Source organism: Panthera tigris, chromosome E3 (assembly GCF_018350195.1).
Source record: "Panthera tigris isolate Pti1 chromosome E3, P.tigris_Pti1_mat1.1, whole genome shotgun sequence".
Classification (NCBI taxonomy): domain Eukaryota; kingdom Metazoa; phylum Chordata; class Mammalia; order Carnivora; family Felidae; genus Panthera; species Panthera tigris.
In genome coordinates this window covers 7062148-7074960 of record NC_056675.1, presented here as the reverse complement: position 1 = coordinate 7074960, position 12813 = coordinate 7062148, and the positions used below count along the sequence as shown (strand labels likewise).

Below are 12813 nucleotides of genomic sequence, written 5' to 3'. Positions count from 1 at the left end.
CATTCTATCAAGCCAGTTGTTTGAGGATGGTGGAAACTGTGGTAAGTCCAGTAGATTCCATGAGCATGGCCCCAATCCCACACTTCATTTATTGTGAAATGAATTTCTTATTCAGAAGCCATGCTTCTTGGAATACCATCATGTTGAATAAAGTATTCTATAAGTCTGCAGGTGGTAGTTGTGCCGGTAGCACTATAGGCAAGAAAGGTGAAACCATATCCAGAGTAAGTGTCTATTCCAGTAAGAACACAGTATTGTCCCTTCTGCATTGGAAGCAGCCCAACATAATCAGTGTGCCACCAGGTAGCTGGCTGATTCCTTTGGTGAATGCTGCCTTATCAGAGACTCCGTGTTGGTCTCTGCTGTTGGCCGACTGGGCACCCAGCAGTGGTTGTAGCTAGACCAGCTTCGGTGAGTAGAGGTCCATGTTGCTGAGCCCATGCATAACCACCATCCCTGTTGCCATGGCTACTTTGCTTGTGAGTCCATTGACATGAACAGGAGTGACTGAAAGTGCTAACTGTGGTCCACAGAATGCATTGGTGCTTGGATAGGATGACTTATTTTGTGGACGATAGTAATGGGTATTTCTTCCCTATTTTTATACAAATATTTTGCACATTTTTAGTTGTATGCAGGATAGTTATGTTAGGAAGAAGAATGACTTTGTTGTGTTCATTGGCTTTAAGGAAATGTGTATGAATGTCCAGCCAACAGAGGGTGGGCTCTGGTGGTTTTGTAATATGTCCTCTTTGCTAGGGTGAATTATACTTCCCAGAATTCCCATTTTTGTGCTTTTCTGGTGAAGATGGGCCATAGGAGAGATTCTAAGGGAGATTTAGAGGGCATAAAGGAAGTAGCCATTTTGTAGTTTACATATGTGGTTGCTGATCTGCTGACTTAATCTCATTGGTGTGAAAGCAGCTGTTGGGCCCGTGATTGCTCTATGTTTCCCTGGATCCTCCTAACTTATCCTCTCTGATTTCTGGGCCAGGTGTGCATGTTTAGCCTCATTAGGAAGAGCCCCTGCTTCTTCCAATTAACCACATCCCCCAATTCCAGAGACAACAAGAACGGACATGGGTTTCAGTCTGCCCTTGTGCGGTTGTAGCTCAGGCTTGTATATTCCAGTCTGCCCTTGATCTACCACCCTTTACATCCATTTTCCCTTCCTTACCACTTGCCCTACAGACCTCAAGTTCCACGATCAGACACAAAGGTGACAACCTTATATAGACAGCTTAACCAGCTTTCACAACTGTGTAAGGCCAAATTTTTGTACAATCCACTAAATGTATATGTTTATATTTATACTTATAAAAAAGTACACATGCTCATAAGTATCTATATAAAGTATATAAAATTTAGTGCACATAAAGTATATATACACATATAAAAGCATATGTGTGTAAAGATATACACATATATAATGTGTATAAAAATACACGTATATGAGGTATATAAAATATATAAAATATACATCATATATGTGTATAAAAATATATGTGTATATACACATGTATGTGTATATATATATATTTCTTCCTTATGTGTATACACACACACACACACACACACACATACACACACTTCTTCCTTAATGAGGAGAGACTCTGTTTTGAAGAATGGCACTTAACAGAATGTAGATATTCTGGATTTTCAGAGTTAATCACGTTTGTGAAGAGAGATTTGAGTTCTTTTTCTAAAAGTTTATTTCAATAATTAGAGCTGTTGAATAATCAGAAATAGAAAAAAATTCTCTTCTCAAATTCTTTGCTAGATTAAAAGGTGCTTACTGTCAGGTGTGCTGAACCCCGGTATTTCTGATATCACACTCATCTCTTTCCTCTTTCCCCAGGATTGAGAAAGGGGACATGTGGCAGAGGAATCAGACCTCTCTGGCAGACTTCATCCTTGAAGGGCTCTTTGATGACTCTCTCACCCATCTTTTCCTTTTCTCTTTAACCATAGTGGTCTTCCTTATTGCGGTGAGTGGCAACATGCTCACTATTCTCCTCATCTGTGCTGATGCTCGGCTTCATACACCCATGTACTTCCTACTCAGCCAGCTCTCCCTCATGGATCTGATGCATGTCTCCACAACCATCCCCAAGATGGCTACCAACTACCTATCTGGCAAGAAGACCATCTCCTTTGTGGGCTGTGCAACCCAGCACTTCCTGTATTTGTCTCTGGGTGGTGCTGAGTGTCTTCTCTTAGCTCTCATGTCTTATGACCGCTATGTTGCCATCTGTCATCCACTTCGCTATACTGTTCTCATGAACAGAAAGGTGGGACTGATGATGGTGGTCATGTCGTGGTTGGGAGCATCCATAAACTCTCTAATTCACACAGTGATCTCGATGCACTTACCTTTCTGTGGGTCTCGAAAAATCCACCACTTCTATTGTGAGTTTCCAGCTATTTTGAAGTTGGTGTGTGGAGACATCACTGTATATGAGACCATAGTGTACATCATCAGCATTGTACTTCTCCTCCTCCCCACCCTCTTCATTTCTACATCGTATGCCTTCATTCTCCACAGTGTCATTCAGATGCGTTCAGCTGGGAGTAAGAGAAATGCTTTTGCCACTTGTAGCTCTCACCTCATTGTGGTTTCCTTTTGGTTTGGTGCCTGCGTCTTCTCATATATGAGGCCCAGGTCCCAGAGAACTCCACTGCAAGACAAAGTTGGTTCTGTGTTCTATAGCATCATTACTCCTACCCTGAATCCTTTGATTTATACTCTCCGGAATAAGGATGTAGCCAAGGCTCTGAGAGGAGTGATGGGGAGGGAGATTCTCACTCAGAGATGGCAATTGCAGTTATCCTGAGTATAAGAGTGGAATGGGGGGTGCTGGAAGGCTCAGTCAGTTAAGCCTCTGACTCTTGATTTCAGTTCAGGTCATGAACTCACGGTTCATGAGATTGAGCCCTGTGTTGGGGCAGAGAGCACAGACCCTGCTTGGGATTCTTTCTATCCTTTTCCCTTCTTGCTCTTTCTCACACTTTCTCTCAAAATAAATAAATAAGCTTTAAAATATAAATAAAATGTTAAAAAAAAAAGAGAGTGGAATGGGATAAACTCCTTAGCCGATCTGTGTAAACCTCTAAGACTTTTCAAGGCTCCAGATACCTGATGACTATTGCCAAAATCAAGTGGTTAGCATATAATTCCAGTATTCTTGTGGTCTCAGGCACCTAAGCACTGTAGAGCACTATGTTGGCCCATTTGGGCTGCTATAACAAAAATATCATACACTAGGCAGCTTAGACAACAAGCATTTTATTTTCTCATTGTTCTGGAGGCTAAGAAATCCAAGATCAACTCTTGAAATTACTAGACGCTCCCTCATTTCCTTTTGATTTCTTTAAAAATGTAGCCTTGCCAAAATGTGCTTCCCTGACTACCATATCTAAAACAGCAGTCTGCATCCTCTGTCCCCTGCTTCAACTTTATAATACTATTTTGCATAATTTTGCATATTATATTATATTATACTTATTGTTTGTCTTACTAGAACATGAGAAACCGAGGGCAAGGACTTTACTTTGTTTACTATTGTCTCAGTAGAGCCAAGAAAAGAGCCTGACATGAAGTAAGTGTGCAACAGCTATTTGTTGCATAAATTAATAAATGAAAAGAATGTAGATTGTTTTAACTATCTCACATGACATTAATGATATTTAACTCAGAAAGGGGAAGAGATTATAAAAATGAATAATACAGTAGATGGCTTGGCAAGACTCATTTGTTTCAGACAGCCAGATGTTAATCCCATGCAAATGCAAAGAGATCTGACATCTCAGTGAATTTTTCTGAGATCTAATGATCTGAGGGATTCCAAAGTGAGGAAAATTTCTATATCTTACTTCCTTATTAGTTGAAAAAAGTCGTGAAGCCCTGGGACCATCTTCAAGAAGAATAACACTTTGAGAGCAAAGTTATGCCTTTTTTTCACAAGAAAGTATTTTCCTTTTCAGAAACAGCTTTTTGGCATTCTATAAGATGAGCCACCAGTTGGGTGCCTTCTTATCCATCTAGCCCTAAGACTGGATTTACCTTGTAACATTCCAGTATCAAGTGGAAATGATTTTTTTAAGTTTATTTATTTTGAGAGAAAGAAAGAGCAGGGAAGAGGCAGAGAGAGAGAGAGAGAGAGAGAGAGAGAGAGAGAGAGAGAGAGGATCTCAAGCAGTTTCTGTACTGTCAGTGCAGAGCCTGACATGGGGCTCGAACTCACGATCCATGAGATCATGACCTGAGCTGAAACCAAGAGTTGGATGCTTAACCGACTGAGCCACCCAGGCACCCCAAGTGGAATTGATTTTTATAGAAACTGTGCCTGGGTTGTTTCTGAAGGCTCAAGTGTTTTGCACAAACAGTGAGTTCACAATCCCAATTAGATAGAGGTGGTTGTTCTGCTACCTCTCTTTCTACACATACAACTATGGCCTTGTCAGGGATGCTATAAGATTATTTGGGAATGAAACAATTTAGGCCAACTCTATGGAGGGTATTCATGCAATGCTAGCACCTGTCAAAAGTAAATAACATAGTTTTATATAGGCTCCCCTTGAGAAGAGATTTAACACTACATTATTATCATCACTTTATATATTCCAGATATTAACCCCTTTTCAGATATGTGGCTTATAAATATTTTCTCTCATTCCATAGGTTGCATTTTCACTCTGTTAATTGTGTCCTTTGATGAACAGAAGTTTTAAATTTTGAGGTATTCCAACTTACCTATTTTTACCTTTGTTGCATGTGCTTTGGGTGTCATATCCAAGAAATTATTGGCAAATATCATGAAGCTTTCCCCTTATGTTTATTGTCTTAAGTCTTACATTAGAATTTTGATACATTTTCAGTTAAATTTTGTATATGGTGTAAGGTAAAGGTTCAACTTCATTCTTTTGCATGTGAATATCCAGTTTTCCTGGCATCACTTATTGAAAAGACTGTCTTTTCACCATTGAAGGATCTTGGCATCCTTGTTGAAAATCATTTGGCCATGTATCTGAGGGTTGCTTCTTGTGCTCTGTATTCTGTCCCATTGGTCTATATGTCTATCTTTATGCCAGTATCACACTTTTGTGATAACTATAACTTTGTAGTAACTTTTGAAATCAGGAAGTGTGATTTCTCCAGTTTTATTCCTTTTCAGGATTGTTTTGGCTATTTGGGGTCCCTTGATTCCATATGAATTTTAGGATAGATTTTTCTATTTCTGAAAAAAAATGTCATTAGGATTTTGATAGCGATGGCATTGACTCTGTAGATCACTTTGGGTAATATGGATGTCTTAAAATATCAAGTCTTCAAATTCATGAACACAAGGTATCTTTTTATTTATTTGTCTTTTTAATTTCTTTCAGGAGTGGTTTATATTTTTCAGTGTACAAATCTTTCATTTTCTTGTTTAAGTCCATTCTGAAGTATTATTTTTGATTGCTATTGTAATCAGAATGAAGTTGGACCTTTAAGTTACACCATATACAAAAATTAACTAAAAATGTATCAAAAACCTAATCTAAGAGTTAAAATTATAAAACTCGTAGAATAGACATAGGGGGAAAGCTTCATGGCATTGGATTTACCAATGATATTTTGGATATGACACAAGAAGCACAAACAACAAAAGTAAACATAGGTAAATGGGACTACACCAAAATTTAAAACTTCTATTCACCTAAGGACACAATCAACAGAGTGAAAAGTCAACCTATGAAATAAGAGAAAATATTTATAAACCATACATCTGAAGGGAGTTAATATTCAGAATGTATAAAGAATGACTACAACTCAACAACAACAACAACAACAACAACAACAACAACAACAACAAAATAACCAGATTAAAAAATGAGTAAAGGACTTGGATAGACATTTCTCCAAGCAAGTTATGCAAATAGACAATAAGCACATGAAAAGATGCTCAACATCACTAATCATTAGGGATATGATTAGGAAAAAAATCAACACAAATTGGATTAAAGACTTGGAAGTCAGACCTGAAACCATAAAACTATTAGAAGAAAACATAGGGGGTGGTCTCCTTGACATCAGTTTTGGTAATGGGTTTTTGGATTTGGTAACAAAGTAAAGGCAACAGAAGCAAAACAAACAAGTGGGACTATATTAAAGCAGAAAACTTCTGCACAGCAAGGAAAATTATCAACAAAATGAAAAGGCAACCTACAGAGTGGGAGGAAATATTTGGAAATCATATATCTGATAAGAGGTTAACATCCAAAATTTGTAAGGAACTCATGTAAGTCAATAGCAAGAAAACAATCTGATTTAAAAATGGGCAGAGGAGGGTTGTGGGAGGGGGGATGGGCTAAATGGGTACGGGGCATTAGTGAATCTACTCCTGAAATCATTGTTGCACTATATGCTAACTAACTTGGATGTAAGTTAAAAAAATAAATAAAAATAAAAATGGGCAGAAGAACTAAACAGTTTCCAAAGAAGATATATGAATGACCAACAGGTACATGAAAAGGTACTCAACATCCTTAAGCATCAGGTAAACACAAATCAAAACCACAATGAGATACTCTCTCATACTGTTACAACGGCTGTTACCAAAAAGACAAGAGATAAGTGCTGGTGAGGATGTGGAGAAAATGAGAAAAGGGAACACTTGTGCACTGTTGGTGGGAACGTAAAGTGGTATAGCTACAATTGAAAACAGTATGGAGGTTCCTAAAAAACTTAAAAATAGAACTACAATATAATCCAGCAATTCCACTTCTGGGTATATATCCAAAGGAAGTGAAATCACTATCACAAAAAGATATCTGTATCCCCATGTTCATTGCAGATTATTTATAATAGCCAAGACATAGAAAAAACCTAAAAGTCCATCTATGGATTAATGGATCAAGAAAATGTACACACGTACACACACACACACACACACACACACACACACACACAATGGAATAGTATTCAGCCATAAAAAGAAGGAAACCCTGCCATTTGCAGCAACATGGTTGGACCTGGCCGGCATTATGTCCATTAATTATGGAGATACATGGCACACAATATGAAAATACTTAACACCATTGAACTGAACATTTAAAAATGGTTAAGGTAGTAAATTCTGTTATGTGCATTTCCATATAATTTTTAAAAATTATGTAAAAAAATAGGTTAGGTTGAATACAGAGCACTTTCATCATTAATGAAATATTTATTTGGATTTTAAAAAGTATGATTCTAAAACCTACCACAATGTAAATTTTAATCTAAAAAATATCAGAAACATTCCCACTAAAGCCAAGAACAATACAAAGCCCATAACTGCTACTACTATTAAGCATTATATAATCTTGCCAATATAATAAGAAATAATAAAACGAGCAGAAACATTTTATTATATTAATTTTCATACCACAGACATCCAAGAGAATCAACTTACAATTAATTGGAACCAACAAGTAAGCTCAAGAAATGTACAAAAAACAATACATTACTTAGCTCAAAGAACAGGTCAAAAAATATAACAAAACATTAATAAATAAAATGAAAATGAAAATGGAGATAAAGCACATTCCTACGTGGGAAACTTTATTGCAAAGGGGTCAGTTCTTTACAAAGTAATCTTTAAATTAAAAATTATTATAATCTAAATTTCTTAGTATGCATTGTGAAATTTGGCAAGACAAATCAAAAAGTTAGGTCAAAGAGAAAATCTGCAAGAATAAGCACAAAATAACTAAAAAAGAGCAACAATGAAGAGCAGGTGCTATCAGCTGTCAGAACATGCTATGAAATCCAGAAATTAGTGTGGTATTCATTCAGGGAAAGAATCAGTGAAAGAATAGTGAACCCAAAACACACAGATTTATATACAGAAATTTAGTTTGTAACAACCACAGTGTCTCAAATCAGGGGAAAATGATGTTAGAACATTTATGTATCCATGGCAAGGTGTGGGGAGAGGACTCTATAGTATTGCTTAATTTTCGACCTTTCTAAATGTTTTATGAAGTCCATGAAGTAGAGCCTTAGAAAATTTGTGTTCCCCTAGAGTTTGTTTTTACCCCTTAATTCTGGCAAGGTATTCCTATCTAGTTTTAGAAGAATATTATGGCATTTTGGGGCAAAGATGCATCCTAGTAACCCAGCAATGGGAGCCAAGATAGAAAAGATCTCCATGGCTGCCATCACCTTCCCTTTGGTGCTATTATACACAGGGCGGAATGTGATCCAGACACTACAGAACACCAACATGCTGAATGTCAGGAAGTTGGCTTCATTGAAAATGTCAGGCAGCCTCCTGGCCAGGAAAATCAAGGTGAAGCTTGCAAGGGCCAAGGAACCCAAATAACCTAAGGAAAAGTAGAACATAATGATAGAGCCCTAGTGCACACAATAGGGAAGGTAGGCTTCGACTGTGCACCTAGGTCAACGAAAGGGGGAGAGGTTCCCAACCAGACTACACAGAAAGTCACTTGAATCACCAAGCAGATGGGGATGATAGAATCAGGTGCCCCAGATAGTAACTACTGCCTCACATTTCTCCCTGGTGTTGTGATCTTGAAAGCCAGAACTACAGTGATGGTTTACCAAAATGGTGGAAATAGCCACAGTGAATTTGACTCCAAATGTTATCTGTTGGAGGATGCAGCTGGCAGTGTTGGGATGGCCAATGAAGAGTAAGGAGCAGAGAAGCACAAGATGAGGGAGATGAATAGGATGTAGCTAAGAGCTCAGTTATTAGCTTTGACTATGAGAGTTTCTCTATATTTCATAAAAATCCCAAGAACCACAGCTGTAAGGACAGACAGACAAAGGGCTGCACAGGCAAGTATCATCCCCATAAGATCTTCATAGCACAAGAAAGTCACAATCTCTGAGACGCAATGATCTCGACCACTATTTGGGTATTGATTGTTTGGACACTATATATTGCTTCATATCTGCCAATAAAAACAACGTGCCATAATCTTGGATTCAGTGAATCTCATGAGCTTCCCACATATTCGTATTTGGCCAAACTGTTACAATTATACACCAAATAAGGAGTGTTTCAGAAAGAAAAACTCCAGGTTAACGATGTCTATTTTTTCTTGCTATATCAAGGACCAAGCAGCCCTAAATCTCCTCTTTTGTTCATCTCCCATATGCAAGGAAACAAGTTTTTTTCTTACAAAGAAAAATCACACCCAACTATATCACTTAAATATAGGTAGAGTAGGACATATCCTGGATTCAGTCACTCAGAAACAAGCATTTATTGATAACCTACAGTGACACGGTGAATATCCCAAGTTCTGTAGATATAGAGATGACAAGACAAAAATTCTCACTTATGAAGCTTCAAATTTACATTATTTCTGCTATCCAAGTAATTGAAAACCTACCTCCCATTATCACTTCCACTAATTTGAATAGTTTCTATTTTAACAAAACAACTCCCTGATGAGTCTCCCTATCTTGTCTTAACTATTTCTCATCTCTCATCCATTCAATCAACACCTACTGATGTTTCTTTCATATTACTTTCTTGCTTAAAAATCCCACAATCATTCCCATGTTCAGCTAGAGCAGCAACTCTCAAACATTAATGAGTATTAGAATCATCTGGAGGGCTTGTTAAAGCAGTTTGCTGGATCCTACCACAGGAGTTTCTGATTCAGAAACTCGGAATTTACAGTTCTAATAGTAAATCCCAAAATGATGCTGATGCTGTCGCTATAGGTTTGAGAACCACTGTTCTAGAGAGAGTCTAAACTCCTAACAATGCATAACAGGTTCATTGTTATTTGGGTTCTACCTGCTTCCCCTGTAACACCATTTTTGAGATGGTAAGGTGGAGAGGATAAAGAAACTAAATTGGACGTGCACCTGTAATATTCCAGGCAGTCTGCTTGATATATCATATATCTCACTTAATTCTCACACAGTATTGTGAGGTAGGTAGATAGTATCAAACCCATTTTGCAGAACAAAATAATTGAGGCTTGAAGAGCTCAAGTAACTCACCTAAGATCGTGGAGGTAGTGAAGGCAGGGCTAAGATCCAGGGGGTCTGACCAGGGTAAAGCAAATGAGACGCCAGAGGGGCAAGATTTAAGGAAGTACTCACTTTCAGGTGTCACTTGTGCCCTTGCAGGACCTGGAGAGTGAGTGCCTACTTAAATTTTGTACCCCAGGCATCTCACCTTGCCCTAGTCCTGGCCCTACTCAGGACTGTCCAACTCCAAAGCCTGGGATTTTTCATTACACATCTATTGCGAATTTTAATATTCACTACAGCCTTTTCTCTGACAAAGCTGTGATTCTTAGAATTATAGGACTTAGAGAAGTCTCTGTATTTTTTTTCTGAAGAGGAATTTCTCAAGATTTAATATCATAAATTTATCATTAAAAAGAAAACTGCAGGCCAACCTCACTTATAAAGTGCTAATAAGTTAATTTTAAATATTAGAAAATATCATCAAGTATATTAAAGAAACAGCACACCACAGTCAACTGGGAGTTTTTCAATGTTTTCAAACGCAAGAACTTGAAAGAACATTTAACTTAGAGTCAGGAAGAAGTGAGTTCAAAGTAGTTCAAATATTAACATCGGTTTTATTATTTATTTATTTATTTAGAAAATGGAGGGTTTTTAAAAATGAAGTTTATTTTTTATTAGTACTTTCTACACCTAACGTGGAGTTCGAACTCACGACTCCAAGATCAAGAGTCACATGCTCTTCAGACTGAGCCAGCCAGGTACCCTGGCATCAATTTTATATTGAATTATAATAAATAAAAACAACAAAATTCCTGAACCTTTCTTTCTCTTTAATTTTACGGTAGAGTTCAAATTGAGTGAAACTTACCAGTTTCCTGGAGGCTTGATAGAATTCCCATGTAAACCTGCCTGGAACTTCTGCATTTTGGGGGTGGGTAGCCCTTCGATATCTTTAGTTTTTATTAAGTTTTTAAAATTTTGATTCCAGTATAGTTAACATACAGTGTTATATTACTTTCAGGTTTACAATACAGTGATTCAACACTTCTGTACATTATTCAGTGCTCATCACAACAAATGCACTCCTTAATCCCCATCACCTATTTTTACCCATCCTCCCACTCCCTTCCCTCTGGTAACCATCAGTTTGCTCTCTATAGTTAAGAGTCTGTTTCTTTCAACATTATATCAAAATCTTCAAAGAAATCTATCTTTAAATTTCAAAATGCTCCATTATCCTCATACCTGGGTGTATAACACATACTTTCTCTTCTTCTTGGGACACCATTTCTTCCCTTCTATACCTGACTGACTAATTATAAACACCTGTCTCGAACTGAGCTTGAATTATTTCAGCTGAGAAGCATGCCTTGCCCATTTAAGGATTATATACTACATATTTCCCCAAAACATCCTATTTATATTTCTATAATTACTTTTTACACTCTATTACATGTTTTCTTTACTTGCCTGCTTATATCACTAGGCTGGAGATGTTCAATGGCAGTGTGGCTTATTTAGAAGAGAACCAGATTTGGATTTAGAACAATATTCAAATTCAGGCTTGTCTATTTACTAGGAGTTTGATCTTACTAATTAATTTTGTTAATAAAACATGATTCAAAACGTGGAAATAACCTAAAGGGATGGCTGAATGCCCATTCAATGGCATATTGCAGCATTGTTTAACAAGACAACACATGGCTTATTTATTTATCTAACAGAATGTATCTGTTTGACTTTGCGAGTTACTATTGATTAGAACTCACTGTGAAGTTACCTGTTAGCCTGATTTCTGTCTGGGAGAAAGACAAACCCAAAGATTATGGTTTTATTGTCCTGTAGGACATTTTTCTATCCATTTTTCTATCTGACTTAGAAATCTTATTCTAACATTCTTTCATTGATGTTGTGTTGTCAAAAATGCTTTTACTGATTAATTATATAAACCTGTTTTACAAAAGCTCTTGGAAGTCATTTCCTCTCATTGATCCCACATTAATTAATTAGCTGAATAAAATCTTTGATGTGTTTACTCTATATTTTTGAGTCATGGGTTTAACTTTTAAAAACTTATACTCACAGTAAACTCTAAGTAATGGTAATGATGATAACACTAACCCCCGTAGGGTTTTTTTTTTTAAATGAAAAAAAGAATGAGTATGAAAGCATTTGGAACTGTGCCTAGCACCTAATAAATATGATACAAATGTTTGATATTATTAGTCATTTTGCCTATTGATTTGTTATTAGACATAATTCTCAACTATATGTTCTGTTCCATATATAAATGTGTATTTTTGTGTAGTATCTCATTTCTTTATTGTTAAAGTTTAAAAATACATTTTAATATCTGGCAATAAAAGTCTCCCATCTGTTAAAATTATCTTTCAATATTTTCTCTAAATTATTCTGTATGTCAACCTTATATTATGTAAAGGTCTTCATTTTCAATGAAGTTTCTTTTTTTTTAATGTTTATTTATTTATTTATTTATTACAGAGAGAGAAAGAGAGAGAGAGAGAGAGAGAGAGAGAGAGCAAGCACATAAGCAGGGGAGGGCAGAGAGAGAGAGGGAGACATGGAATGTGAATAGACTCCAGGCTCTGAGCTGTCAGCACAGAGCCCAACGTGGGGCTTGAACCCAAGAACTGTGAGATCATGACCTGAGCCAAAGTTGGATGCTTAACTGACTGAGCCACCCAGGAGCCCCTCAATGAAATTTCAATGTGAAATGTATTCAACTTACAAATTAACTTAGTTAGTTTTGGTATCTTTCCATTTCTGAGTTTTCTTATCAGTAAATAATCTAAGCCCTTTGTTTATTCAAA

At 36.9% G+C, this 12813-nt stretch overlaps 1 protein-coding gene across 1 annotated transcript; it reads left to right on the top strand.

Annotated features, from left to right (window-relative positions):
- Nucleotides 1-1874: 1874 nt before the first annotated feature.
- LOC102959245 (olfactory receptor 2AE1) lies at nt 1875-2834 on the top strand. Its single transcript, XM_007074029.1, has one exon. It carries the CDS (start codon nt 1875-1877, stop codon nt 2832-2834), a length of 960 nt encoding a protein of 319 aa, XP_007074091.1.
- Nucleotides 2835-12813: the final 9979 nt, after the last annotated feature.

Excerpts from the sequence above, each read along its gene's own strand:
- LOC102959245 (XM_007074029.1), top strand. The coding sequence starts at position 1,875 with ATGTGGCAGAGGAATCAGACCTCTCTGGCAGACTTCATCCTTGAAGGG.